The sequence below is a fragment of the Panicum virgatum genome, chromosome 9N (genome assembly GCF_016808335.1).
Source record: "Panicum virgatum strain AP13 chromosome 9N, P.virgatum_v5, whole genome shotgun sequence".
Classification (NCBI taxonomy): domain Eukaryota; kingdom Viridiplantae; phylum Streptophyta; class Magnoliopsida; order Poales; family Poaceae; genus Panicum; species Panicum virgatum.
In genome coordinates, this window is record NC_053153.1 from 60,181,818 (window position 1) to 60,206,419 (window position 24,602).

General features: G+C 49.3%; 3 protein-coding genes across 3 annotated transcripts; 1 reads left to right on the forward strand and 2 right to left on the reverse strand.

Moving 5' to 3' along the window:
- LOC120691867 (pectinesterase-like) lies at positions 1-2,249 on the reverse strand. The gene is made up of 2 exons (XM_039975067.1): positions 965-2,249; positions 1-876 (listed from the first exon to the last, which is right to left on the reverse strand). The coding sequence occupies exons 1-2, from the start codon at positions 1,998-2,000 to the stop codon at positions 152-154; spliced, it is 1,761 nt and encodes a 586-aa protein (XP_039831001.1). The 5' UTR covers positions 2,001-2,249; the 3' UTR covers positions 1-151.
- A 2,248-nt stretch (positions 2,250-4,497) lies between these two features.
- Positions 4,498-6,567, forward strand: LOC120692298 (THO complex subunit 7B-like). Its single transcript, XM_039975565.1, has 3 exons — positions 4,498-4,759; positions 5,203-5,814; positions 6,158-6,567. The coding sequence occupies exons 2-3, from the start codon at positions 5,221-5,223 to the stop codon at positions 6,290-6,292; spliced, it is 729 nt and encodes a 242-aa protein (XP_039831499.1). The 5' UTR covers positions 4,498-4,759; positions 5,203-5,220; the 3' UTR covers positions 6,293-6,567.
- A 15,241-nt stretch (positions 6,568-21,808) lies between these two features.
- LOC120692275 (E3 ubiquitin-protein ligase EL5-like) lies at positions 21,809-23,622 on the reverse strand. The gene has a single exon (XM_039975543.1). The coding sequence runs from the start codon at positions 23,313-23,315 to the stop codon at positions 22,521-22,523; it is 795 nt and encodes a 264-aa protein (XP_039831477.1). The 5' UTR covers positions 23,316-23,622; the 3' UTR covers positions 21,809-22,520.
- Positions 23,623-24,602: the final 980 nt, after the last annotated feature.

Below are 24,602 nucleotides of genomic sequence, written 5' to 3' on the forward strand. Positions count from 1 at the left end.
GTGTATATATGTACGAACACTATGATTGATTAATTAATTTCTACGTACATCAGAATTAAGCCGACCAACCAACCATGCACACACATGTACAGTATACATACACGAAAGCTCGTACTACGTATTGACCATCAGTTACAGCAGGTACAGAGCATTACTCTGCTGTCTCTTCTCCGGTGTCGGCGCCGGCGCCGGATCCGGACAGCCCTAAACTCACCGGCGTGCCGCTGTCCGGGATCCACTCGGCGCCGTGCAAGAAGTGCCCGACCGTGAACTGCAGCGCCCTGTCCTTGTTCATCTCGTGGAACCCCTGCATGCCCTTCCGCCCGGTGATGTTGGCGCCGGCGCCGGCGTTCCCGAACTCGCCGAAGAAGGCCGTGCCGAGGTTCTCCTTGCCCTCCCACGGCATGTACCCCTGGCCGTGCACGAAGCCCTCGATGTCGGACTCCATGACCACCGCCCGCGCGAACTCCTTCCACGGCCGGCCCAGGTACACCTTGGTGCTGGCCTGCAGCTGCTCGTCGGCGACGATCTGGCTCCGGTGGATGACGAAGCCGGTGGTCTGCTGGTGGTCCCTGCGCGCGTGCGCGGTGACCACGGCGGGCTGGCCCTTGCGCGGCTGCCGCACGAGTATGACGCAGCGCTGGAAGACGGCGGCGGCGTCGCCCATGATGAAGTCGACGGTGCCGGAGATGACGCAGCTGCGGTAGAACTGGCGGTAGGCCTGCGCGAAGAGCGTGTCCTGGTTGCCCTCGATCCGGCAGTTGAAGAAGATGGCCTTGTCGCCCTTGACGCGCAGCGCCAGGGCCTGCTGCTTCTCCACCCCCGCCGTGTTCCGGATGCCCAGGCTCATCGCCGTGAAGCTGTCGCCGTCCACCGCTGCGGCCAACAATGATGCAGGCAAGACCACCAGCGTCAGCGACGATCCAGCAGATACTTCTATCAAAACAATTGGCCTTGGCCGTACCAAAAGTGGCCGTTCTCCACATCCTGGTGCCGTCGAGGATGTTCCTGCTGCCCGTGACGATGGACTTGCTGGAGCCGTCGCCGTACATGGTGACGTTGGCCATACAGTTGGTGATGTTCACCATCTCCTCGTACACCCCTTCCTTGACGTAGATCAAGTACCTCCCGGTGTAGTTGCCAGGCATGGCGTCCAGCGCGGCGGAGATGTTTCTGAAGTCGCCGCTGCCGTCCTTGGCCACCGTCACGTTGGGCGTGAGCCCGCCCTTGCCGCCGCCGCCGGCGAGCAGCTCCCGGTCCTCCCTGGACACCCACGCAGGCTGCTCCCCCTCCTCTAGCTGCTGCCGTCGGCCGCCCCTGGTCTTGCCGTTGAGGTCCTCGCCGGCGTGGAGGTCGAGCATGGAGGCGAGGGCAGCGCCCTGCTTGATGATGGCGAGGGCGTTGCTGGATATCTCCCGCGCCTTCTCCATGGTGGTCTGGACCTCGTCGCGGACCTCCCCCTTGGGGAACATGTCGATGCAGGAGCCCTGGAACGTGATGACCGCGCTGAGCCAGGCCTGGAGGTCCTGCACGGGGCCGTCGACGCCGCGCCACGCGATGCTGGCGAGCGCGCGCTCGACGTTGTCGCGGCAGCTCCCCAGGAGCATCCGGCAGTCGCGCATGGCCTCCCACACCAGCGTGTCGTTGCTCTGGCGCACGGCGTCCAGCACGGAGGAGCGGTTGAAGCCCTGCTCCAGCGCCCGCTCGACGGCGGCGATGGCGGCGGTGGCGGCGGTGTGCGGGTGCTCGGACGGGTCCGACCGCGACAGCGCGCCCTCCAGGGTCTCGCGGCACGTGCCCTGGTAGTCCGCCGGCGCGCAGAAGAGCTCCACGCTGCGCATCGTCTTGCTCATGTTGCGCTTGCTCACCTCCTCGTCCTCGGCCTTCTCGTTCAGGAAGAAGGCCACCGTCCCGACGACCATGGCCACGAGCATGAGCGCCGACAGGACGCCGACGACGAGCCGCCTGCGCGAAGGGTCGCCATCATCGGACGACGGCATTGGCGCGCGCGGGCCAGATCCGGCGGATCTGGTGTGGGCACGGCGGCGACGTCGACGCGGGGCGGGCGTCGATCAGGTCGATAAAAATATAAGCATGGAGGCCAACGTGTCCAACGGCGAGGTCCAGAGACTATGATTAGGAACGACTAGGATTCAGGAGGAAGTTTGTTTTAGGAGTGCTTGCATTGGCTGATGATGACTGTTTGGTACGGGGTTGTGGTCTGCCCTTGTTCTGAGGAGGAAGAGGGTTAGTTGCTGGTTGGATCATTTTTTTGTGCCGGCAGCATTCTATTCTATCTATATATAACCACCCGGTCCATCCTCTTGTTTTCAGGAAAGAAAACGAAAAACTTTTATAGAGCACGTTATTATTGTTCTACTAATAGTGGAAATGAGCACAATTTGATAAGTACTTAAAAGTTTACTAGGCAAATATCTTTGTGCATTGCTACATACAAAGATTGTGTATATATCAGAGACGTATAGTTGGCTGTGCGTTCTACATGTATGATCGAATCATGGATGGAAGGCTGTATCGGCTTGCATACGGAATGAACTATGATCCACCTGTTAATGGTAGAAGTTGAACTAAACCAAAAATAGAGGTGAAAAACATTACGTGCTTTAAAAATAGGTAAATATTTCAGTTTGATATATACTAGATCTGGACACGAACCTCAAGCCCCACACCTTGAGCCATGCCAAGAAGAAGCCAATAAAGACACTCTTGAATCTTAGGATCGGTATGAGTAACAATATTTTGAATGTGAAATGCGAATGATTAAATTCACTATAAAATATATTTTCATAATTTACTTGTTTGATAAGTTAGATGAAAATATTTTCCTTTATAGATTTTATCAGACTTAGATTATTTTAATTTAATACAAACTAAAATATCTTATATTTAAGAACCGGAAATCCGGAATGAGTAGTACATTGGAAACTCCTGGTGTCAATACCAATTGTCAAGGCAACACTGAATCTTAGATCAGCAGCGTGGCCATGCTCAGAAGGTTGATGACTCAACCCCGAAAGATAGCACACCGAACCTACGGAGAAATCGAATTCAAGATTTGGATTTCAACCCAATTTCGACTGTCACGTAGCGTCGGCATGGTTGTCCTGATGGTTGTGACTTGTGAAGTTTTTTTTTTCTTCGAAATTTCTATACATCACCCGGGTGCTTCTCTGTCTCTTTCTCACTCAATTTTGTGTGGTTAAGATCATCCCAAGATTCGTGCTGCGTCCGTACATAAGTTTTTTTTAGAATCACACGGTACAACGAAGACGTCCACAACACGCACGCGCACGCACACTCACACCCGCGCCTCGTCGTCGACGGGAACGTCGCTTACCACTTAACGTGTAACACCGGTAAATCCTAGGAAAATCTCAGGAAAAGGTGCGAGCACCAGGATTTGAACCCTGGTGGGTAACGTCTCACTGGACCGTCCTACCATTGGACTACAAGCCAATTTGCGCGTCCTTACATAAGTAGTAATCGGTTAGTGTTTGTTGGGACATTTTTTGTTTATTCTATGAGCCCATTGCCGTTGGCCTTAGGGTCGCGACGCGAGGGCAGGGCGCCGACGAAAGGTCAAGGTGGCCGCCGGCGGGCGGCTCCATCAATCTCTTTGCCTTCAGACTTGCTCCTCGGTAAGTTGGTGCACTCCATTTTTTTGTTTCACGTGTTGATTTTTTGGTAGGAGGTCCTCGGCCGGTGTTCATTGGGCTGGTGTTGACACCCAAAAGTGGCACCATTCAGGTACAATTTGGGCAAGACTGGTCAGACCTCTCATATGAATTGGTTAGATTGGTCTAGACAAGTTTGTCAAATTACAAATTAGACTGCACTATTGTGTAGATCTCGTTGAGACGATCGAAATGCATATATAGAACGTTAAATTTGAAATCCGAATGAGGGAGTTATGCCTTCCGGAAGACCTGCACCTCGGTCAGACCGATCCAAGACCGATCCAAGACGATACCTCACTTGGTTTTCTTGCTATGAGAGATTGTTGCTTTTTTTAGGTGATAGAAATTGTTGTATCACTTAGATCTCGTTTTTATATTTAACATTGACATGTCACTATATGATTGGTCTAAAAAGTGAGTGATAACTACAAAGAAAATCATCCGGATGATAGGTACTTTTTGGGAGGAAGTACCTTGTAAAGCTAGCCCCCGTTCCCCGGATGCTCACGCTATGGGCTGCTTCCAAGAGACCGATGTTCTTATCAAAAAAAAGAAAAGAAAAAGAGACCGATAGACTGATGCCAGTGGGCTTGACTTTTTCTTAGCATCACCACACCCCCCACATTGTGCGTAGAGGGCCTTAGCTGGCGAGCCCACTTGAAACCTCGATTGCAGGCCAACAGTTTTTTTTTTGGCAGGAGCGGGCTTGCGAACGCCCAGCAGCAGCCCACGGCCCACGCCCACCGGCTCACGCGCGGACGCGCCTGGCGCCAAGCCGCCGCCGACCGCTCCTACGCCCTACCCCGTCTCCTCGATCCCTCCCCCACATCGGCGGTGCCCCGGAGCGAGCCGCCTCACCTCGCCGGATCCGCCCCAGCTCGAGCGCGACAAGCCGGCGGCCCTCCCCCTCCCCGTCGCCGCAGGCCGCACCGCGCCACCAGGACCTCGCCGGAGCTGACCCACCTCGTGCGCGACGAGCCGGCGGCCCCTCCCCTCCGCCGCCGCACCTCACCATCACCAGAGATTCACACTCCGCGAACTGACACCGTCTGGTTTCTGTGGTATGCGTTCTCGCTTCCTCAGTTCCTCACTATCCATTATGGCTGGGATTCAGGGTAGCAGTAGCAGGTAGCTGCTCGGATTTGTGGGGTGCAGATAATAGATGTGCAAAATTGTTCAGATGTGCTAGTTAGGTTTGTTTTATTTTTTGTGTTGGCCAGTAGCTTTTACCAAATGACATTTTCTTACAATTAAATGCTAGCGCACCAGGTTCAGAAATGAGATAATTGTGCTCAATCAGATGCACTACCAAAGAACTTGCATAACGCATCAGTTCTTTCCCCCTCCCTCTGTTATAGTTTTGACGGCTTGGCATAACAAACACTCATCTGAATTTTTAGTTATGAATAGTTTGTTGTAGCAGTATCACAAAAATGGAACAACCTAATTACCAGACTTTTGGGTTATAAATATATCTGTTTTCACAGTGCTGTGCTGATTTCAGGGGATCCTGCACTGCGAAATGCTTGCCAAAGGGAGGAAGTTAGCTGGAAGGAGTGAAGAAATGTCTGCACATTATGCGTTTGGACCACAAGATGATGATGCGATTATTAAACACAGGCTTCTGACTAGGACGACAACTACCAGGGGTGAACCACCACTAAAGAAGCTTCAGAAAAAGTTCATGTCATTTGCCACTGAGATTGAGAAGGATGCAGATAACATAAGTGACTGTGAGAGACTGTACAAGGCCTTCCTGCAGGAAATCAACACCTTTGAGCTGCCTCTTCTGAAAAGCAAGGCTGTTGTTGATGCAAACATTAGGGAGAAGGAGAGCTTTAATGAGCTGCAGGTTGAGATTGAGCGTCAGATCTTGCAAGCTCAGACTGATATTGAGGATCTTAAGAAGCAACTTGAGCAGAGCAAGATCGAGAGACAGCACAAAGAGGAATGTGAAGCAATCCGGAAGCTGGTTTCTTTGCAGCCTCCGCGGTCAGAAACTGAGAAACTCATTGCAGACCTTGAGAAGGAGATAGCTGATTTGGAGGGTGAGAATATAGCATGTGTAAGGACTTTGGAACTAAGGAAGAAGCAATTCGCCCTTCTTCTTCATGTGGTGAGTTTATGCATAGTGTCCTTTTTCCCTTTTTCTTTCAGCTCATGTTCTCTATGTATGTTACAGTGGCACAAAGAAATAGAGCACCCAATTAATCTAGTAGCCAACTCTGTGTGAGCATTTAATTATCAACTTGCCTTTCTCATTGGATTTGCATCCAGTCATGTGTCTCATATGTCATGTAAATAGAAAGTGTACAGTCTTTTCCTATTAAATGGTAATTCTCGTGCGGTTCTCTTTCGTTGGAAGCCTCCTTACATATTCAGATAGAATAGTTTAATACAGCCACATGTATAGTGGATTGATCTTGAAATATCTGTTTATGTGTTTGTACCTTTTACAGGTTGATGAATTGCAGAACTCGATTGAAGATGAGCAAAAGAGTATAGCATATGAGCTGAGAGCTATCGCTGAAGAGCAGAAGATGAGCATAGAAGAAGGAAGTGGCGGTGCTTCAGATGCCATGGCAGTTGACTGATCAAGATACGTTCACATATGTTGCAAACCTTTGCTTGCACAAATCACCACATTGTTTTTGGGACATATTGAACCCTAACAAGTTGGTAGGATGTGTCATTTGAACTGTATGCTGCTTCTAACTGGCTGGCTGTGTACTTTGAAGAGAAATTGAAGCACACAAGTAAACTCAGTTCTCTATACTCTGTAGTGGGTTCCAATATGTTTGTGCACTGAACAATGATTTACTGTCATTCTGGTTGAAGTGGAATGGTGAATCTCAACAGCATCTGAACATCTTTGCTTCTTCCTTTCTTCTATTCTTTTGCGAGGTTCGCTTCTTTGTTTCATGCAAAACCATCCATGGTACTTGGATCTCTCACAGATCCAAAGTGATCTCTGCTATCAGAATCGTGAAGTCGCAAAAAAAATTTATACACAGACTATTTACGTTCTTTTGCTCAGAATAAAGATTCTCTATAAAGAATAGTTTCAGTTTAAGTTGTAATTTGAGAAATGCATTATTAAATAATTTTAATTAATAAAATGATAAATGGTTTGAAAAGATACTTTAAAGTTTCTTTACAATCCACACTGGATATCGATGGTATCAAGGACTCCCGTAGGGCAAGGGCAAGGATGGGCCTGGGGAGGGTCCATTGGGAAGAGGATCCTCTGCAGGCTGCAGTCGGGTCACTTGCCTGTGGCCCCAACCCCACACGTAACTGACCACGCAGTACTGCAGAGCAATCCCACCCCTTTGTTGACATGAAAAGATCACAGGGCCTGGTGTGGCGCCGTCCCTAACCATGCAAGTGGCACCCCGGTTTCAGTGTTCGCTTGGCTTATTAGTCAACCTGCCAGCAGTACTGTTCTGTCGTACTAAATTAGCACTAGCCACCAGCTACCAACCAGTCAGTAGTACTATTCTCTTATAACAAATCAGCACCAGCCATCAGCCACAGCCAAGCGAATACAGCCAAATGGAACATCGTATTTTAAAGGAAAAAGTCCAATTTTCACCCTCGAACTATCGCAAAAGTCTGATTTTCAACCTTCAACTACGAAATCGGATAACATAGATCATCCAACTGTCAAAACCAGACAAATTTGGCCCCTGGGTGGGTTTGAAGGTGGTTTTGCATTTTCTAAAAAATTAAATAAATCTAATTATATTTTAAAAATCAAAACTAATTTACTTTAAATCAGAAAAATATGAAACTAGTACCAATTTTTTTCTAAAAATGTAACATATCTATTATTGCTCCATTTGAATCTTAGTTATTAAAAATAATAGACATAACTGCAAGTAGTCAAATATTATGAACATAAAAAATTAGATCTGAATAGCTCACAAGTCATGTGACAATAGATAGATTATATTTTTAGAAAACTTTTGATACTCATTTCATAATTTTTTGACTTAAAATGAATTACTTATAAATTTTTTGTGTAAAATTGAATATTTTTAATTCTCACAAAATGGAAAATCACCTTCAAATCCACCCTAGGGGCCAAATTTGCCCGGTTTTGACAGTTGGGTGGCTTATGTTGTCCGATTTCGTAGTTGAAAGTTGAAAATTAGACTTTTGCGATAGTTGAAGGGTGTAAACCGGACTTTTCGCTATTTTAAAGCATAGAATTGGAGGGTGCCTAGCATCCTGAATCCTATACATGACATGGACAATTTGCAGTGTCCACCATGCAAAATTGATGAGTCTGTCCTGGAAACCAAACAACACTGTTCAGCGTCTGAATTGGAGTTTGTCTGCTTCTACAATTTTAACTCTGCTCAACTTCTCAATCTTCTAATTCGTTCTTTATCGTATTATCGTAAGCTATCCAGAGTTTTACCAAAGCTTTTCTAAGTTCAGGTCTTAAAGCTAGCACAACATCACGCAAAAATGTGCTTCAAAATCAGGCAAGAATGTTCCGCAAAGTCTGCGCAAAAGTTCACCAATCATCTTTCTCATTTCCTTCAACAAATGTCAAGATCAACTTATCATGAGTCCCCATTGCACAACATCTAGTGTCGGGCATGTGTCCATTATAGACGGAACCTATGCTAATAATCACTAGTAGGACTAATGACATCGTTTGACCACTCATAGCTACTCTCTCAAAAGAGAAACCTCGAGTCCATTTAGGACATGGAAAGGGCACTTGGAATCCTGGAATCCAGCCCTTTTGGCGCACCTTTGCCCTCACGCTCGCTTGGACACTCGCCGATACTATCAACCATCATTGCCCCCGTTGCGTGGCTACATGGAGGCATCCGTTGTTTATGGCTCACGCGTGCAGCCTTGCTGGCTCTCTTGGGGACAAGCCGCAATGTCCACTGCCGTGCCGCCCTTGGATGCATCATACTGCTAGCTACAGTACTACTCGATTCGGTTGCACTAAAATTGTTTATGAGGAATGTGAGTACTCTACCCTGCCTGTAATGAGTGAATTGTCAACCGTGCGGTGTGATCGTGCGCTTGGTCTTTGGATTGCAGGTACACGGGCGTCGAGTGTCGGCGGGGAGCTGCCGTGGAGGTGCTGTGGCCGATGGACCGTGCGGTGGACGGCGGAGAAGGGCAGCCGGGACCGGAGCTCGGACCGGACGGCAGCTGTGGCATCCACTCCTGTATCGAGGGCGCAAGCGACGACAGAAGGCGGGTTTCTTGGTTTGCGCCACAAAACCAAGGAGGCGGAAGGCGGTTGAAGACGCCAAGTCGTGGAGGTGACGGGCGTCGACGGCGTCTAGGGCCTCGCTGCGGGCGAGGAGATGACGGGCGTCGGGCGGCATCTAGGGCCGTCAGAAGGCCGAGACGGGAACGGCGTCTAGGGCCACGACGTGAAGGCAGGAATCTTCCCGCGCGTGAGGTTTTGGCGGTTTTCTCAAAACCGGCCACCTACCCGGGTTTCGCGGACCCTCCAAAACCGCGAACCGAATCTTCGTCGACGTGGCGGCATCGCAGCAAAGACTTCGAGTCGAAGAAAGAAGCTCCGCCGTCGATCGAGACTATACAGCGGGGTGCTGCTGACCCGACCGGTCTGACAGGTCCCCTGGACCGGTCTGCCCGCAGCAGCCGGGTATAAATACCCCCCACCAGCCCGTGGCTAGTTGAGTCCCTTGAGCCTTTTGTTTTCTCTTCGTTTTTCCTTCTCCCTGCCCTTGCTCTAGGTTAGGGCCAAGGTCTCCAACGCAAAGGGAGGTTAGATTATAGCTAATCTCTTCGATTTAGAGGGTGGATGATGGTGTGGTCGGCTCTAGCTTTTGTATAGGTGAATTCCTCCGTGAATTATGAATGAAATTGTATTGAGATTCATCCGTGTGTGCTGAGCTTTTCGTCCTCCCCTTCCCTTTGTGTTTTTGGACTTGATTTTTCCTCCTTTGAGGTGTTTTGTGTTTGGAGGAGTCAAATTCTTCGATTCGTGGTTTGATGGACTCGTTGTGACGATTCTATTCTATCTAGCCTAGTGCTAAACCTGCAGGAATCGCGAGTTCTCACGGATTGAGATTTTTGGGTTCTTGAGAAAACCCCAATTCTCATTAATCTTCCCTTAATTTCTCACGATCTGTTAATCTTTTGGGAAAGATCTTTTGGGAATATGTTCATGTGGTAGATGCGAAGCTTTCCTCCAAGTTTCGTTGGATTTGGACTTCGTTTGCTCGAGATTTGACATTTGAAGCTTTGTTGGCGGGCTGTCTGGGAGCGACCGGTCTGACCGGTCTGTGCAACCGGTCTGACCGGTCTCTGCAGTCTAGTTCTGTGTTTCGACTCGCTTTGCTTCCGCACTGCGACCTGGGTCTTCTGCTTCGAGATAGCTTGTCCATAGCTATTCTCGCTGACCTAGGTTCGAGGGCTTGCGGTGATTTTGGGACATAGGCCGACGTTTCAAATTTCGGAGAAATTTTGTTCGGCTCCCATTCACCCCCCTGGTCGCCAGTTTCGATCCCTCAATTGGTATCAAAGCTCGGTTGAGGTTTTCAGTACCTTAACCGGTTCGAAAACCACTCGGCGACCATGGCGAGTCTTGCTAAGATCCCGGTGTTTTCCGGCGAGGACTATGCCTATTGGAAGGTTCGCATGAGAGCTTTCTTGCAGAGCATGGGAGCTAAGGTCTGGGAAATTACCACGAACCAGCTTTACGAGGTGTTGGCTGTTCGGACCACGCCTCTTCAGGTGACCCAGCACGAGGCTAACGCCAAGGGTGTCAATGCCTTGTTCGCTGGCATTTCTCGTGCAGAGTTCTCACGCGTCCAGGGTTTTCAGGAAGCCTACAAAATTTGGACGTGTCTTGAGAACTACCACGAGGGTACACCTCAGGTGAAGGCCAGACTGTTCGAGACTCACCGGCGTGAGTACGAGAACTTCACACAGGAGCCGAGTGAGAGCATTGACCTGATGTCAGTCATTTTCAGTCGATTGTGAACAAAGTCAATGCAAACAGATCTGCTGGTGCCCTTGAGTACACAGAGCACGAGAAGGCTCTCAAGTTGCTCTACGCACTTGATCACTCTGTGTGGGATCTCAAGGTGAACACGATCATTGAGTCTGCAGGCTATGAGACTCTGACCGTGAACGAGCTTTTCAGAAAGCTCAATGCCACGGAGGTGGATAACCAGACACGAGCCAAGCTCAATGGTGCCCCTCCTTCTAAGAGCGTCGCTCTTGTGACTGGCCCAGGTGGATCGAGCTCTAACGCTAACTCTGCTCTTAGCTTTTCTCTTGCCTCTTTGCCTTCTATTTCAGATGAGCAGCTGGAGACGCTGGGCGACGACGACTTGTGCCTCCTCATCAGCAAGTTCCAGCGCGTCTACCATAACAGGCAGAGGAAGAAGAACCCCGGTTGCTACAACTGCTGCGATCTGAACCACTTCATCGCCGATTGCCCCAAGAAGTCCGGCGGTGGCCAGAACAACTCCTTCGACTACTACCGCCACCACGACCGCGACGAGGGAGGCTCCAACAAGGAGCGTCGGCGCCACAAGCACCGCAGTCGTGACCGGGGAGGACGCTTCGACAAGGAGTCGCTCAAGAAGCGCTTCCAGTACAAGGCCAAGAAGCGGGAGAAGGCCTTCCTGGCGCAGCTCAACGACCTCGACAAGAGCTCCGACACCGACCGCTCTTCTTCACCGACCTCCGACGACGACGACAAGAAGAAGAAGAAGCGGGACAAGGAAGCCACCGGCTTCATCGGCCTTTGCTTGGTGACCGGTCGGCGCAAGAGCTTCTGCACCATGGCGGGCGAAGCTGATGGTGCTCGTGCGTCTTTGGGTGGACATGCTACACCGACGCAATCCGGCTCTTCTCCTGGATCCAAGAGCGATTCAGAGGTAAACTCCATGGTCGACCTGCTTGATACAGAGGTTAGGGAGTTGTACGCCGCTCTCGACAATCAGAAGAGGCTGCTTAAGGAAGCAGCTAGAGAGCGTAGAAATCTTAGGGCTGAGCTGGCTTGTGCTAGGGAGAAATCTAGTGAGGATGAGTGCGCTGGCTGCATATCTCACATGAATGATCTTGTTGCTCTCCGTGCCAAGCATGATGAGAACGTCGCGAACTTAGATGTTGCTAAGACTTTGCTTTCTGACGTGTCTCACTAGCTAGCCAAGGCCAAGCATGAGCTTGAACTTGTCAAGGACGCTCCCATTGTTAGTGATGTGCTTGAATGCGATGAGTGTCCTATCTTCAAGTCTGATCTAGCTTCTTTGCAGTCCAAGTTTGCTACTGTTGTTTGTGAACTAAAGGAGCTTAGATCTAGGCCTGCTTTGCTTGGCGCTTGTAAGTTTTGTCCCACGCTTAGGTCGGAGCTAGAGGAGAAGAACACTTGATCAAGTCTTTTGGAAAGACTAAGGTCGTAGAGTCTAGCCCACATATTGACTGCTCTGTTTGCCGTGGTTTGATTGCTGATTTAGATAGTCTTGCGGTAGAGAAAGCCAACTTAGAGAATGAGAATACCTATCTTAGGGCGATTCTGAGTTGGGTTTCTAGCAGTGAGCCGCAGTTGTGCATGATGATTAAGCAGTTCAAGCGTAGTGATGGGTTTGGGGTCGGTTACACATACACGAAGTCAGACTTTGACAGGTTGTATGGTAAGATTGGCAAGGCTGCTGGAAACACTGCTAGCACGAGCACGCAGCCTTCGCTTGTTGACCCCGCGGATGGTGTGCTTAAAGAACCACCGAAAGCACCTTCGCAGAAGCAGGTTTGGGTTCTAAAGCCCAATGCGGTGAGGAACCCCCTCGACACGCTCCCTGCTGCCACAGCCCAGGTTGCCCAGAAGAAGAGGGCTGCTCCTCCCCGTCCGCAGGCTAGGCCTCCACCTCCCAAGCGTGAGGTGAGGTACCACTGCGAGTTCTGTGACAGGGAAGGTCACCTAGAGGAGTTTTGCTTCAGGAGGAAGCGGGCTATGAGGAGAGAACAGGAGAGACGGAACGCGGACATGTACTCTGCTCGGGTGCATGGTCCTTCTCAGCGTGGTGGTAGGCAAGATGTAAGGGCGCGCCGTGTAGGTGGAGGTCAGGGAGACGGTGGTGGTTACCGTGCTCCAGCGGGTGGTCGCTTTGCCGGTCGTGCTCCTGGTCGTTTTCAGTACGACTATGGACCACAGGACCGAGGCTTTGGTGGAGGTTTTGAGGCTCCACGCTTTCCTCGTGGTGGTGTTCGTCAGTCACGCGGTAGACGGGATGGGGGATACGCTTTGTCTGGTTTTGCTAACCCTTCTGTAGAGCAAATGGCTCGACACTGGTTTGCTTCTCACTTTGCTAACCCCAGTGTTGAGACATTTGCTCACCCTTTGTCTCACTACTGATGTGCAGGTCGGAGGCTTGGAGAACAGGTGGATGATGGACTCCGGTTGTTCGCGCCACATGATCGGAAATGACAAATGGTTCTCCAGCCTCTCCCCGATGCGCTCAAAGGAGTACATTGTGTTCGGGGATAATGGAAGAGGAAAGGTACGTGGACTTGGAGCTGTTCGAGTTTCTGATCGCTTTACCCTGAGAGAAGTTGCTTTGGTTTCGAATCTTGGCTTTAATTTTCTCTTGGTTTCGCAACTTCTTGATGAGGGGTTTGAGGTTCGCTTCAAGTAGGGTTGCTCGCGTGTTTTGGATTCCATAGGAGATTTGGTTTGTCGGATTACACCTCGCGATCGGGTTTTCTTGGTTGACTTCTCTGGAACTCCTCTTGGCCCTTCTCGTTGCTTGTTGGCTGGTCCTTCTTCTGATTTGTGGAAGTGGCATAGGAGACTTGGACATTTGAGCTTTGACTTGTTATCGAGACTGAGCTCACTTGGCCTGATCCGAGGATTGCCCAAATTGAAGTTTGAAAAGGACCTTGTTTGTCATCTGTGTTGCCACGGGAAGATGATTGCCACTTCACATCCGCCTGTTAATCAGGTGATGACCTCTCACCCTGGAGAGTTGCTACACATGGACACTATCGGTCCTTCTCGGGCGATGTCTGTTGGTGGGAAGTGGTACGTTCTTGTGATTGTGGACGACTTTTCTCGCTATTCTTGGGTCTTTTTCATGAGAACCAAGGATGAGGCTTTCGAGTTTGTTCGATACTTGATCTTGAGGTTGAAAAACGAGTTACCCCAGGAAATGAGAGCGATCCGCAGTGACAATGATACAGAATTCAAAAACACTCGTTTTGACGCCTTTTGAAGTGATCAAGGGCTTGAACACCAGTATTCTTCTCCCTACACTCCACAGTAGAATGGAGTTGTAGAGCGGAAGAATCGAACGCTGGTTGAGATGGCGAGGACGATGCTCGATGAGCATAGGACTCCTCGCAAATACTGGGCTGAGGCGGTTAACACCGCTTGTTACGTGTCCAACCGTATTTTCTTGCGTGCTTTCATGCACATGACTTCTTATGAGTTGCGGTTTGGACGCCAGCCCCGTGTTGACCATCTCAGAGTTTTCGGTTGCTGGTGCTTTGTGCTGAAAGATGGAAATCTTGATAAGTTTGAGTCTCGCTCGTCTGACGGTATTTTTCTCGGTTATGCTTCTCACTCTAGAGCGTACCGTGTGCTGATTATTGATACTAACATCGTCAGAGAGACTTGTGAAGTCACTTTCGACGAGATTGCACCGTGCAATTCTTCTGTCTTTGAAGTTGCAGGAGATGATGAGCTCGGCACCTCCATCTTTGAAGATGAGGAGGAAGAAGCTGTTGAGGGCGAGGCTGAGGCTACCACGCGTGCTGTGGACCCAGTTGCCTCCGCCACGAGCTCGGACGATGATGACGGCCCCGATCCGACTACGTCTACTTCATGGGGGCTGATCGAGGAGGTGACTCAGGCTTCACCAGCTGCACCTGAGGAGGCACCAGTTTTGGTTGAGGAGGAGGCGACTTCGACATGGGAAGCACCGCGACACATTCAGCATCGCCATCCACCTCAATAGATGCTAGGTGATCTCAACGAGCGAGTCACCAGGTCCAAGGTAACAAGTATCGCTGGCTTTGCTCATTCAGCGTTTGTTGCCTCTTTTGAGCCCAAAGATATTGGACACGCTCTTTCTGATTCTAATTGGGTCAATGCCATGCATGAGGAACTTGAAAATTTTGAAAGAAACCAAGTTTGGGTTTTAGTCGAGCCTCCACCTGCTTGTAATCCCATCGGAACGAAGTGGGTTTTCAAAAACAAGTTGGGTGAGGATGGGTTGGTTGTTCGAAACAAGGCTCGTCTTGTTGCCCAAGGGTTTTGCCAAAAAGAGGGTATTGATTTTGAGGAAACTTTTGCCCCCTGTTGCTCGTTTGGAAGCTATTCGAATCTTTCTTGTATTTGCTGCTTCCAAGGGTTTTAAAGTTTTCCAAATGGATGTTAAATCTGACTTCTTGAATGGTTTTATCGAAGAAGAGGTTTATGTGAAGCAACCCTCTGGTTTCGAAAATCCCAAGTTTCCAAACCGTGTTTATAAACTTCAGAAAGCTCTTTATGGTTTGAAACAGGCACCTAGAGCTTGGTATGATAGATTGAAAACCTTTTTGCTGGCTCAGGGCTTTAAAATGGGATGTGTTGATAAAACTTTGTTCCTCATGCGATCTGTCACTGATTTTCTTTTAGTTCAGATATACGTGGATGATATTATCTTTGGTGGCTCTTCTCACGCTCTTGTCTCCAAGTTTTTTGAGCAGATATCCAGGGAGTTCGAGATGAGCATGATGGGTGAGTTGCAGTTCTTCCTCGGGCTGCAGATCAAGCAAACTCCTCAGGGTACTTTTGTCCATCAAACCAAGTACACTAGACTTGCTGCGGAAGTTCGACATGAGTGACTTGTCTCCTCAGCCGACTCCGATCAGCACATCTACAGCGCTTGATGAGGACTTGGACGGTGAGGCGGTGGACCAGAAGGAGTACATGAGCATGATCGGCTCTCTCCTGTACCTGATGGCGACGCGCCCGGACATCTAGTTCGGCGTCTGCCTCTGCGCACGGTATCAGGCTTTGCCGCGCACCTCCCACAGGCAGGTGGTGAAACACATCTTCAGGTATCTGAAATTCACCCCTGAATTTGGTCTTTGGTATCCTGCGGATTCTTCTCTGGTTTTGGTGGGTTTTTCTGATGCCGATTTCGGTGGGTGTCGGTTGGATCGCAAGTCAACATCCGGCACTTGTCAATTTCTCGGTACATCTTTGGTGTCTTGGTCCTCTCGCAAGCAGGCTAGCGTAGCGCTTTCTTCCACAGAAGCTGAGTATGTTGCCGCTACTAGATGCTGCTCCCAGATACTTTGGGTGAAACAAACCTTGCAGGATTATGTCTTGAGTTTCGGTAGGGTTCCCATCTTTGTAGACAACATGTCAGCCATTAGCATTGCAAAGAACCCTGTCCTACACTCCAGAACCAAGCACATAGACATCCGATTCCATTTCCTGCGAGACAACCATGAGAGAGGACACATAAACCTGATCCATGTCCCTTCAGAGAGGCAAACCGCAGATATCCTCACCAAACCGCTAGAGCAGGACACCTTTGCTCGCTTGTGAGGGGAGCTTGGGGTTTGTTACCCCTTTTGATTACTGACTTTTCTTTGGTTAGCTTTGTAGATTTTATTTGCTTTTCTTGGTTTTCTAGGTTTGGTAGTTGTACTGTGCATATGCATTGTACATGTTTGCATTTTGCATTATCTCACTTGCACTAGCATTCTTGTGTACATTGCTATGATCTTCTAGTGCCTGCTAGTGTGAGTTGATAAATTTGATCATGTATAGCTTGCTCCACTGTGTATATGACATTATCTGAGTTAAGCTATTTTGATTTGAAAATCTGAAAATATGATCACCCTGTTTTGGCTACTAGCATGTTAGGGCGTGTTGATGTGCTTTGCTATCTTATTCATGCTAGTGTAGCCTTTCGTTCAGCAATTCATATTTGAAATGATCTAAATCTGATAAAATTGCTTGAAATGTTCTGGAAATGGATTGAAAAGACCCAGGTGGGATTGCTTGTCGCACTGATCGAGCTTTCGGGACGGCTCACACTTGCACTTGTGAGAACCCGGGCAAGGCTATGCATGACTGAAACGAGTGCCTTAAGCTTCTGATTGTCTTTGGCATAGGCTTGGCCTCGTTGCTAAGTAAAGCATGACAAGCTTTCAACCCCTGACATTAAGAATGGCTTACTATAAATTTGATTGAAAAATGAATGTCGGCAACTTGTTTTGGCTAGTTTGGCTCACCTGTATGAGTTTGAGTAGCACTGCTTTCCATTCCCTACTTGTTAGTGCTAGATCATGGGTGATGCTTTGCTTTTACTTCTCCTAAACTGAACTTGACTAGCTCTAGATTGATTTGATATACCCTGTTGAACTAGATGCAGGTCTTGTTTATGGATGCACACGTGCTTGTGACTAGATGTCGCTCATATCATTGTATCCCTGAATGCTTTCCCTTACACCTCCTGCATCGTATTCATTGCATAGCATCTGTTCAGGGGGAGTCTCAGCTTCAGGGGGAGCTTTAGGTCTTTTTAGGCTTGATGTGTGCATGTGCCAACAAGGGGGAGAATTTTGAGAGAAGTGATCGAACAAGGGGGAGACTTGTTTGATTTTTGAAAAACTTGTTGTGCACAGGGCTTTGAGAGTGCATCATTTTGGGAGAGTTACACTTGTGAGAGGGAAAAGCTTTGCTTGGGGAGTTTTTGCTTTGTTCTTGGCTCCTGGTTTTCCTCGTTTTCCCTCTGCTTTTTGCATGACTGCGTCGAGCGCTACCTCTGTCTTTGAGGAGTCATGTTTTTGGCTTTTGATCGATTGCGTCGAGCCGTTGCCCTTGCCTTAGGGGATCGATCTCTGCTTGAGTAAGTGACTGTTCTTGCCTTTCTGAGCTTTGTGTCACTTACTTGAGTTCTTCACTTTCTTGCTTCTCTTTTTATCACTTCTCTGATTTCAGGTGGTGTGTTGACAATGCACTCATTAAGGGGGAGATTGAGGAATATGAGTACTCTACCCTGCCTATGATGAGTGAATTGTCAACCGTGCGGTATGATCGTGTGTAAGCATCTAGGCCCTCAAGGTATGTTTCGGTGATTAATGACAACCATTATTGTGACTAATGAGTTTGTGTAGCTTAATAGATCATTATCGCTCATTTGGTCATATGTCAAAAGAGGCCCCTCAATTTTGTTATTCAAAAAGGCAATCTCGGTATTCATCTCAAATATATAACAAGAGTAAGGATCTTTCTAGTTCTAAGTGTTGTAAGGTTGAGAATGACACTTAGGTTAGTATAGGTTTTATAGTTTTGTAGTGATCGCACTATTAAGAGGGGTTAAGGTCAAGTAACTTGAGCATGGACATGGTCATTTGAAAATGGATGCACACTATGGTCACTCAGGTTTCTTATATCTCAAGAATATTTGGATTTCACTCAAGACTCAAATCAGAAAAGACAAAATCAGAAAAAGTCTATACACCGGTTTAACTAACGCTTCCACTTTTCTATACGTCGGTTAAACGCAGTCAGCAGAGTCTGGACAGGTTCTATACACCGGTTAAACCGATGTTGTTTGAATTAACGTCGGTGCATTAGTCCAGAGTTGGTTTTTCCAGGGCATTTCAAGTTCAATACACCGGTTAAACCGACGCTATTTGAAATGAGACGTCGGTGCAATTGACCAGTGAGATGGTTTTTCCAGGGATTTCAGAAGTTGTACTCACCGGTTAAACCGACGATGGATTTGAGTTAATGTCAGTGCAGTTGTCCAGAGACTTAGTTTTTTAGTTGATCAGTGGACAACTACACTCACCGGTTAAACCGATGATACGTTGGTTAATCTGCCCAAGTTGTAACGGCTAGTTTTCAGAATGGGCAAACCGCTGCGGGCGAGGAGATGACGGGCGTCGGGCGGCGTCTAGGGCCGTCAGAAGGCCGAGGTGGGAACGGCGTCTAGGGCCACGACGTGGAGGCGGGAATCTTCCCGCGCGTGAGGTTTTGGCGGTTTTCTCAAAACCGGACACCTACCCGGGTTTCGCGGACCCTCCAAAACCGCGGACCGGATCTTCGTCGACGTGGCGGCATCGCAGCAAAGACTTCGAGTCGAAGAAAGAAGCTCCGCCGTCGATCGAGGCTGTACAGCGGGGTGCTGCTGACCCGACCGGTCTGACCGGTCTGGCCGCAGCAGCCGGGTATAAATACCTCCCACCAGCCCGTGGCTGGTTGAGTCTCTTGAGCCTTTTGTTTTCTCTTCGTTTTTCCTTCTCCCTGCCCCTGCTCTAGGTTAGGGCCAAGGTCTCCAACGCAAAGGGAGGTTAGATTATAGCTAATCTCTTCGATTTAGAGGGTGGATGATGGTGTGGTCAGCTCTAGCCTTTGTATAGGTGAATTCCTTCGTGAATTATGAATGAAATTGTGTTGAGATTCACCCGTGTGTGCTGAGCTTTTCGTCCTCCCCTTCCCTTTGTGTTTTTGGACTTGATTTTTCCTCCTTTGAGGTGTTTTGTGTTTGGAGGAGTCAAGTTCTTCGATTCGTGGTTTGATGGACTCGTTGTGACGATTCTAATCTATCTAGCCTAGTGCCAAACCTGCAGGAATCGCGAGTTCTCACGGATTGAGATTTTTGGGTTCTTGAGAAAACCCCAATTCTCTTTGATCTTCCCTTAATTTCTCACGATCTGTTAATCTTTTGGGAAAGATCTTTGGGAATATGTTCATGTGGTAGATGCGAACCTTTCCTCCAAGTTTCGTTGGATTTGGACTTCGTTTGCTCGAGATTTGACATTTGGAGCTATGTTGGCGGGCTGTCTGCGAGCGACCGGTCTGACCGGTCTGCAGTTTGAATTCCCAGCCCGACCGATCTGACCGGTCTGTGCAACCGGTCTGACCGGTCTCTGCAGTCCAGTTCTACGTTTCGACTCGCTTTGTTTCCGCGCTGCAACCTGGGTCTTCTGCTTCGAGATAGGTTGTCCATACCTATTCTCGCTGACCTAGGTTCGAGGGCTTGCGGTGATTTTGGGACATAGGCCGACGTTTCAAATTTCGGAGAAATTTTGTTCGGCTCCCATTCACCCCCTCTGGTCGCCAGTTTCGGTTCCTCAGTTTATTCATCTTTTTAATGAAAAAACTTATTCAAACATTTGAAATTGCGTGCACGGCGAGTTGAAAAGGAAAACTTTGGGGATTTCGCGGTGGCGTGATTCATTGAAGGCCACAAAAGCTGAAAATTTGGCAGCTCATTTCGGGGAAAATGTCACAAAGTTCCAGGGAACGGCCTCTTCTCGGCTATCCATTCCTCTCAATTTAAATACCCCCCGACGTACGTACATCTTATCCAGCTCGTCGGGTCGTCAGCACAATCATGTCGACACAATTCCGTCTCGCTCACTTGAAAGCCAAGAAAGAGGAAAACCATCATAGGAGATCATACGGTGTGTTTATAGAGTCAACGTCGTTTCTCTGTCAGTGCCTAATAATCCCGTCACTCCTTTATTTGTCATGTCATCACACGGCGTATAAAGGATTTTCTAAACCGTAAGATTCCAGGGAATTCAAAAATTCAAATTAGTTCAAGAAAGTGACGTTGCGGCTGTGTTTAGTGTTTAGTTCGCAAATTTTTTTGAATTTTGGTACTGTAGCACTTTCGTTGTTATTTGGCAATTAATATCCAATCATGAATTAATTAGGTTTAAAAAATTTGTCTCGTCATTTGTAGTTAAACTATGTAACTAGTTTTTTCCAACTGTATTTAATTCGCCATGCATGTGTTCAAAGATTCGATGTGATAGGTACTGTAGAAAAAAATTTTAGGAACTAAATATGGCATGAAATAAATGCCGTAGCCTTTGCATAGCACGCAACCCGGTCTTTAGTACGATTTTCAGCCACAAGCTATGTTAAGAGATCATATGTACTTAAGGATCGCTGAAAATGCTCTAACCCAAGTATTAGGGAGCATCTTGTGTAACCAATCATATATGCACTAGAGTTGTCGAACTCCCACACATGCGTGATGCGTCACGATGGCACGCCAGATATGCAGTCGGAGCTGATTTCACCGGATTAGACCTACAGAACAACTTCAATTTTTCGAATATACAAATTGAGAGTTTGTGGACCTAAGCCAGAACTTGGGAATTAACTACAGTTTTGTGAATAGCTCCATGCCATTGCGTGCAGTGTGTTCTCTCCGAAACTTCCTAGTAATATGTTTGGCTTCGACAAAAATCATATCATTTGGACGGAGCCACGCGCATAGCCAAACAGCAACCTCATCCACCACGATACTTATCTTTGATAAATCCCCCCGGCCCAAAATGCTGCGAGCATTTACTGCAGCGAAACACTTAACTCAGTCACTATCTTCAAATTAGCAAATGAAATCCGAGTAACCATTGAAGCAATCAAGAGGTCGTTGATAGGATAAGAACGATGGCAACCCAGGCTGCAAAAATTAAAGACGGATTCGGTCAAAAGCAAGATTTTTTTGAGATATCTCGATCGTAAAACCCGTGCTTAACTGCCTGTCACCAGCAAAATCACGTTTTCTGAAGCCGAAGAAAAATCAAGTTTCACCCAGACGTTCCTGTGATTAGCAGAGCAATGCAAGTACACAAGCAAGAAGGGAAAAAGGGGGCTCACGGGAATGCCTGGAAACTGGACGGAGGCGCGCCGGCGAGACGGAACTGTTGGGCGATGGCGCAAGTTGCCGGCCGGCGCCATGCAGGCCTGGGCTAGGGACACGGGTGGTGGGCAGTGGGCACTATAAACTCGGCGACGCCGACGTGGTTTGTAGCCTTGCGTTGCGATTGCGATCATGGCGTGCCCACGTGGAACGCGAGCCTATCCGCAGCGCCTGCCTCCGATGCCATCGCGTCCACGTGGTGCTTGCCACGTTTCGCTGTTTGGCCAACCACCACCTGCACTGGTGGGGCTAGGCTACTGCCCCTGTGCCGTTGCCCCTGTTCAATCTTTCAAACCATTCTGGTTTGGGTTGTGATGCCACGACTGGTACTATAATAATAGGATTTCTGTCACTTTTGTGAAGTACTTAAGGTCACCAACTGTCTTCAGTGAGTGAGTCCGTCCGTCCCTGTGTTGCGCTGGAAGATCAGAGCCGTCAAAACCAGCCTTTGAAGCTTTACCTTCTTTTCGGAACGCACTAAATTTACAGAAATTTCACAAGGATTCTCTCGGGACTCTAGAGAAAGAATTCTCTCGTTCCAGAATAGTGGGTCCGTCTGGTCTTAACTAAGGGGACATTTGATTGGCTGTGCCGGCAGCAGAGGGGCGAACGGAACCTTCTGAAACCGGGTTGCTCTCGTCGGGCATCGTCTGCAGTCAGGTGATGAGGATAGCGGCAGCTAGTCACTGCAGAACATGGGGTGTCTTGGTGTTGGTGTTGCTGCACTCAGATATTTGTCTCGTCGTTAACAGCAGCTGCTCTGTTAAGACCTTGGCTCTCATCAGAGGGCGTCAAGGTCGCGCCTTTCCGTGGCGCAAGGCCGTCGCATGTGGAAACACAGTGCGGCCAATCGACAGCGAAATGCCAGGGCCGAGCACCGGCGTTTCTCATTTTTTTTTACCTTGAGGCCATGGTAGAACAGAAACAGAGATGTGGAAGAGATCCCCCACCTTAGTGGGGGTGGCATGGCACCGAAATGCATCCATGAATTTTGCTTGTAGATTTCTAGCACTATATGTAGCTGTTGATTACAGATCAACAGATCCTCTGGACACTTGCTTCCTTCTTCTGGTGCCTCAAATGGCCCGAGAAGCCGAGGAACATGAGGGACGCGACGAGCAAGCATCAAACGAGAAGCTTACTGCGGCTTCGCCGGCGGCGGGGACCCGCTGCTCTCGCCGCAGCCGAGCCCACCGGCCTCCAAGTCGCGGTCTTGCTGCTGCTGCTGCTGCGGTGGCGTTGGTGGAGACGGCGTCGCGCCGCCGCAGCCCAGCAGCCGGCGTAGGGCGGCTACCCTTGCCGCCTCCACGACGGCCGCGACTCCGGCTATGGGCCCTGGAATCAGCTGCGGCGGCACCGCCGGCGGCTGGCGCGCCGCCTGGGGAGGCTCCGCCGGCGCCGCGACGGCGCCTCGGGTGCTGACGGCGTCCTGGGAGCCGACGAAGAGGACGTTGGTGGGGAAGTTGGGCGACTCCGGGTCGGCCTCGGGCGCCCGCACCGCCTCCTCGTCGACGACCGCGCAGCGGCAGAGCGGGCAGGTGGAGTGGGAGCGCAGCCACATGTCGACGCACTCGACGTGGAACGCGTGGCCGCACCGGGGCAGCACGCGGGCGGCCTCCCCGGCGGCCACCTCCGCGATGCAGACGGCGCAGTCCGCGGGCGGGTCCCCCGCGGCCACCTCCCTCCGCGGCAGCGCGGCGATGGCGGCCTCGTCCATGCCGCCGCCGCCGCCGTGGCAGCCCGCGCCCGCGAAGACGAACCGCGCGCGGCCCCTGCCCGCGCCGGCGCCGGCGGCCCCGATCGTCGGGGCGGCGCCGCGGTAGCGCTTGGCGCAGAGGAAGAGGTAGAAGCAGAGGACGAATGTGATGAAGATGGCCGCCGCCGCCGCCAGCATCGTGGCCGCCGCCGCCGCCGAGGTCCCCGTCACCGCCATCGGGGCGCCGCCTCCAGATCCCCCTTTCTCCTCGGCCTCCTCTTCCTGCTCCCAAGAAGGACCCTCTTCCCCAGCTTTCTTGGCTGCCTCGCTCTGCTCCGCCGAGTTCTTGGCTGCCCGTAGGGCCGGCTCCGGCTGTGCGATGGTGAGATTGAGAGTAGGGGATTTTTTGGGTTGGGGGGCGGAATTGGGTCGGATTGGAGTGTGTGTGTCTCGTATATATACGGAGTGATTGGGGAAGGAGGAGCAGCGTGTGTGATTTGGATGGGATTGAGGTGGGTTTGGGGAGGGGAAAGTGGACAGACCAGTGACAGTGGCTGATGCCTGGCCGACTAGCGGTGACGGGGAGTCGCCCGTATATCGAATGGTCTTGTTTTTGCGAAATTCAAAACTTCAAATTTATCACATCGAACATAAAGTATTAAATATAGACAAAATAAAAATAAATTTCATAGTTTGCTTGTATATTGCGAGACGAATCTAATTAGACTATGATTAGACATTAAGTTACTACAGTAATTGCTATAGTACACATGTTCTAATGATGAATTAATTAGACTCATTATATTTGTTTCGTAATTTACAGACAAATTCTGTAACTAGTTTTGTAATTAGTCTATAATTAATATTTTAAATATACAAAAATTTTAATTTTACAATTTTACACGAGTAACTAAACGAGACGTGAGCGTGACGCGTCACTGCCAAGATAGATAGGCTGGACCATCATGGTATCAGTCAGGTTCTTTGAAACTGGACTGCTCCGATGTGCCGGAAGGCTTCGGATTGGCACAATGAGCTGAGCTCTATCCTGATCTCAGGAGACACGAACTCTGTCGTCGATGATTACACGTGGGGAGGCCCAGGAGCATACCAAATTTCCACGTCGGATGGCATTCCTAATTCATTTATCTTGGTACATACAATGATATTGCTCGTGCAGGGATCCAAACGCATATTAGGACAGTACAGTTTAGCAAGGACTCAGTATGACTGAAGATTAGCCAATTTCTAACTAAAGTTTAGTCTACTAATCCCCCAAATCTAGCTGAGGAGGTCTTTTCTGGCAGCGTATAGCAAAATACTATCAAAATGCCCGCTACAGATGTTATCAAAACAGTGCAGTATAAGATCAATTTAAACTAATTAAAGTTTAGATGTTTAAAGTTTTGCTTTAACCATCGGCAGTAGCTAGTAATGGCTCAAGGCAAACAACTTTTCTTGGCAACACAACACGTCTTGTGTACTGGAAGACGTGTTCGCAAGCGAAAACAAGTCAGCGCGTCC

Coding starts and splice junctions, on each gene's coding strand:
- LOC120692275 (XM_039975543.1), bottom strand. CDS start 23,315: ATGGCGGTGACGGGGACCTCGGCGGCGGCGGCGGCCACGATGCTGGCG.
- LOC120691867 (XM_039975067.1), bottom strand. CDS start 2,000: ATGCCGTCGTCCGATGATGGCGACCCTTCGCGCAGGCGGCTCGTCGTC. Junction 877..964: donor GTGGAGAACGGCCACTTTTG/GTACGGCCAAGG, acceptor TGTTGGCCGCAG/CGGTGGACGGCGACAGCTTC.
- LOC120692298 (XM_039975565.1), top strand. CDS start 5,221: ATGCTTGCCAAAGGGAGGAAGTTAGCTGGAAGGAGTGAAGAAATGTCT. Junction 5,815..6,157: donor TCGCCCTTCTTCTTCATGTG/GTGAGTTTATGC, acceptor TACCTTTTACAG/GTTGATGAATTGCAGAACTC.